General features: G+C 44.0%; 1 protein-coding gene across 1 annotated transcript; it reads left to right on the top strand.

Annotated features, from left to right (window-relative positions):
* Positions 1-1,124: 1,124 nt before the first annotated feature.
* LOC311623292 (tripartite motif-containing protein 75-like) lies at positions 1,125-2,531 on the top strand (the record flags this gene model as incomplete). The annotated part of the gene is made up of 1 exon (XM_084885306.1): positions 1,125-2,531. The coding sequence occupies one exon, from the start codon at positions 1,125-1,127 to the stop codon at positions 2,529-2,531; it is 1,407 nt and encodes a 468-aa protein (XP_084741432.1).
* Between the last annotated feature and the right edge of the window lie 318 nt (positions 2,532-2,849).

Here is a 2,849-nt window from a genome sequence, read left to right as displayed (position 1 = left end):
CACTGAAAGGTGAGAGGAAGAAATGTTTGGTAAGCAAAGGTGGTCCAGTTAAAGGGGAGTCTCAGGTGAAAAGGGTAACTCTGGTAATAGTTCTCTTCCAGCTCCAAAGGCCCCTTTTCTGATGTCAATTTCCAGTATAATTGCTGATTATCCCATAAATGCAGAATTTGATATGTTGAGGGGGGGCAGTGAAGGAAGAGCTCAGGGCTCTTCCTGAGTTTATTGGGTTTTGATTGCCATCAGCTAAAAATAGCCCCCATCCAAAATGGCATATTCTGAGGTCACATGTTCTAAGCCCCTTCAGGATGTCAAATAAATTCTCCCAAGTTACATGGATCAGTGGCCAAGGCTGTGGTGAAATTTGGTTGCGTTACACCCATCTGTCCTAGAGCCCTTCCCATAGCCCAGGTGGGTGAATGGAAAACAGATTCATGGATGGCGGTGCCTAGTGGGTGCAAATAGATGGGCTTAATGATAAAAGCATGAGAAGGAAAGATTGGGGTTAGGAGAGAGAAATCTGCGTTTGGAGTGTGTTAGTGGTTGGAGCCACTTGAAATAAACCCAGGGATTTAAGGAAGAAATATCTTCTCACACACAGCAACTAATGACTTCAGGTAAGGACTGCTCTTCTGACCAAGAAAGCTGCTTAGTTGGCTGCATGTTCTCTGAGCTTCCAAATCTGGAGGAGCTGTTGTCCTGCTGAGCTGTGACTGGGTGCTGGTTGGAGAAAGGGCTTTTATTTGTATTTTAAATATATTTTATTGATTTTTAAAAGAAAATTAAGAGGGATAGAGAGTTAGAAACATAGATGAGAGAGAATTATAGATCAGCTGCCTCTTGCACACCCCCTACTGGGGATGTACCTCTAACCAAGGGACATGCCCTTTACCAGAATCAAACTTGGGACCTTTGAATCTTCAGGCCCATGCTCTATCCAATGAGCTAAACTGGTTTTGGCAGGAAAGGGCTTCTTTTGGCAGCTGGAATTTAAAGGTCAGGGGTCTCACAGGTATCACAGGCCACCACCAAAGTGAGGACTGAGATTTCTCATGCATCCACTTCTCACTGCATAACCTAACTTTCTGAAGAAACCCACCTCAGTCCCATCCTTCTTTCAGGGCCCAATGGCGATTGATGCAGCTCTGGCAACACTCCCAGCAGAAATCAACTGTCGCCTCTGTCTGCATGCCCTGCAAGACCCTGTCACCATCGAATGTGGGCACAACTTCTGTCGCTCCTGCATCCAGCAGTCCTGGGCTGATGCACAGGACATGTTCCCTTGTCCTGTGTGCCTTTACCCATGCCAAGAGAGGTGCTTGAGGAGCAACACCCAGCTGGGAAAGATGGTTGACATGAGCAAGATTCTCTATTCCACCGGGGGCAAAAAGAAGAAGACGCAGGAGGTGAGGCGCTTGTGTGAGCAGCACAACCAGGCCCTGACCCTCTTCTGTGAGGAGGACCAAGAGCTGTTGTGTGCCTTGTGCACTGAGCCCCCTGAGCACCAGGGCCACCAGGTGAGGCCCATAGAGGAGGCTGCCTCCCATCACAGACAAAAGATCTCCAGTTACATTGAGCCCCTGAGGAAGCAGATAACAGACCTTCAGAAATTAATAAACACTGAAAGGAATAAAACCTTAGAACTGAGAGAGAATGTGGAAACCAAAAGGCTGGAATTACTCTCTGAATATGAGAACTTCAGGCAGATTATACAAAGGGATCAAGAAGAATTTCTTTCAAATTTAGCGGCTCAAGAAAAGACTATTGAAAAGAAACTCAGTGCTAATATAATCAAAATTTCAAAGAAAATTTCCACATTCCAAGGCCTGCTAAGTCAGATACCAGAGTACATGGTGCTGACAGATGTGGAATTGCTGTTACAAATGAAAAGTTTCTGCAATAACTCTGAGGTGGCCTTCCCATCAACGTTCTCAGACGAGATACACACCAAAGGCTACAGTTTTCCTTTAGAGTATTCTGCCTTAAAGAAAATTATAAAGACATTTAGAGATGATATCATTCTAGACCCTGAAACGGCACACCCTAACCTGATTGTCTCTGAGGATAAAAAATGTGTGCAATATACAAAGAAAAGGCAAGACGTTCCTATTTTTCCAAAAAGATTTACATTCATCACAGCTGTCCTGGGGTTTCCATCCTTTCATTCTGGCAGGCATTTCTGGGAGGTACAAGTGGGAGACAAACCCATTTGGGAGATAGGGGTTTGCAAAGATTCTCTGCCCACCAAGTCGAAGGAGAGCCTGTCAGCCCATCAGGGATGCTGGCAGATAAGGCGGCTGGAGAATGTCTATGATGCCCCAGGAGCTGACACCATCCCTCTCTTGTCTGAAGTGAAGCCCACAGACATTGGTATGTTCCTGGACTATGAGATAGGGCTGATCTCATTTTATAACATGACTGACAAATCACACCTCTATACTATCATTGACGATTTTAATCAACAACCTCTTAGACCTTATTTCTATGTAGGACCTGACTCAAAACCTCTTAGGATTTCTATAGGAACAGACTGAATGAAAACTTTCTAAGAGACTGGACCAGTTTTTGTCCTTGTTTTTAACCAGTTTAATAAAGTTGTTTTTTTTTTTAAGTGAAGATGTGTGTGAATTAATACAATAGTGGGTATCATGTTAATATGAGAGTAAATCTATTCCCCTTCATTGGAAGTTGAAAGGAAGAAATGTTTGGTAAACAAAGGTGGTCCTGTTAACACCTAAGTCAGGAAGAGACTTTCATTTGTTTCAATAGCCCAGTAGAAGATCCTGAGAATTATCCAGGTCCCAACATTATCTTGGTTCAAGCTCTGCCCAGTTTTGGGGATCTTTTATAGC

Source organism: Pipistrellus hanaki (genome assembly GCF_964339955.1).
Source record: "Pipistrellus hanaki genome assembly, chromosome: 5".
Classification (NCBI taxonomy): Eukaryota; Metazoa; Chordata; class Mammalia; order Chiroptera; family Vespertilionidae; genus Pipistrellus; species Pipistrellus hanaki.
Note: the sequence above shows the minus strand (reverse complement) of the source record. Positions and strands in the feature narration are given on the sequence as shown.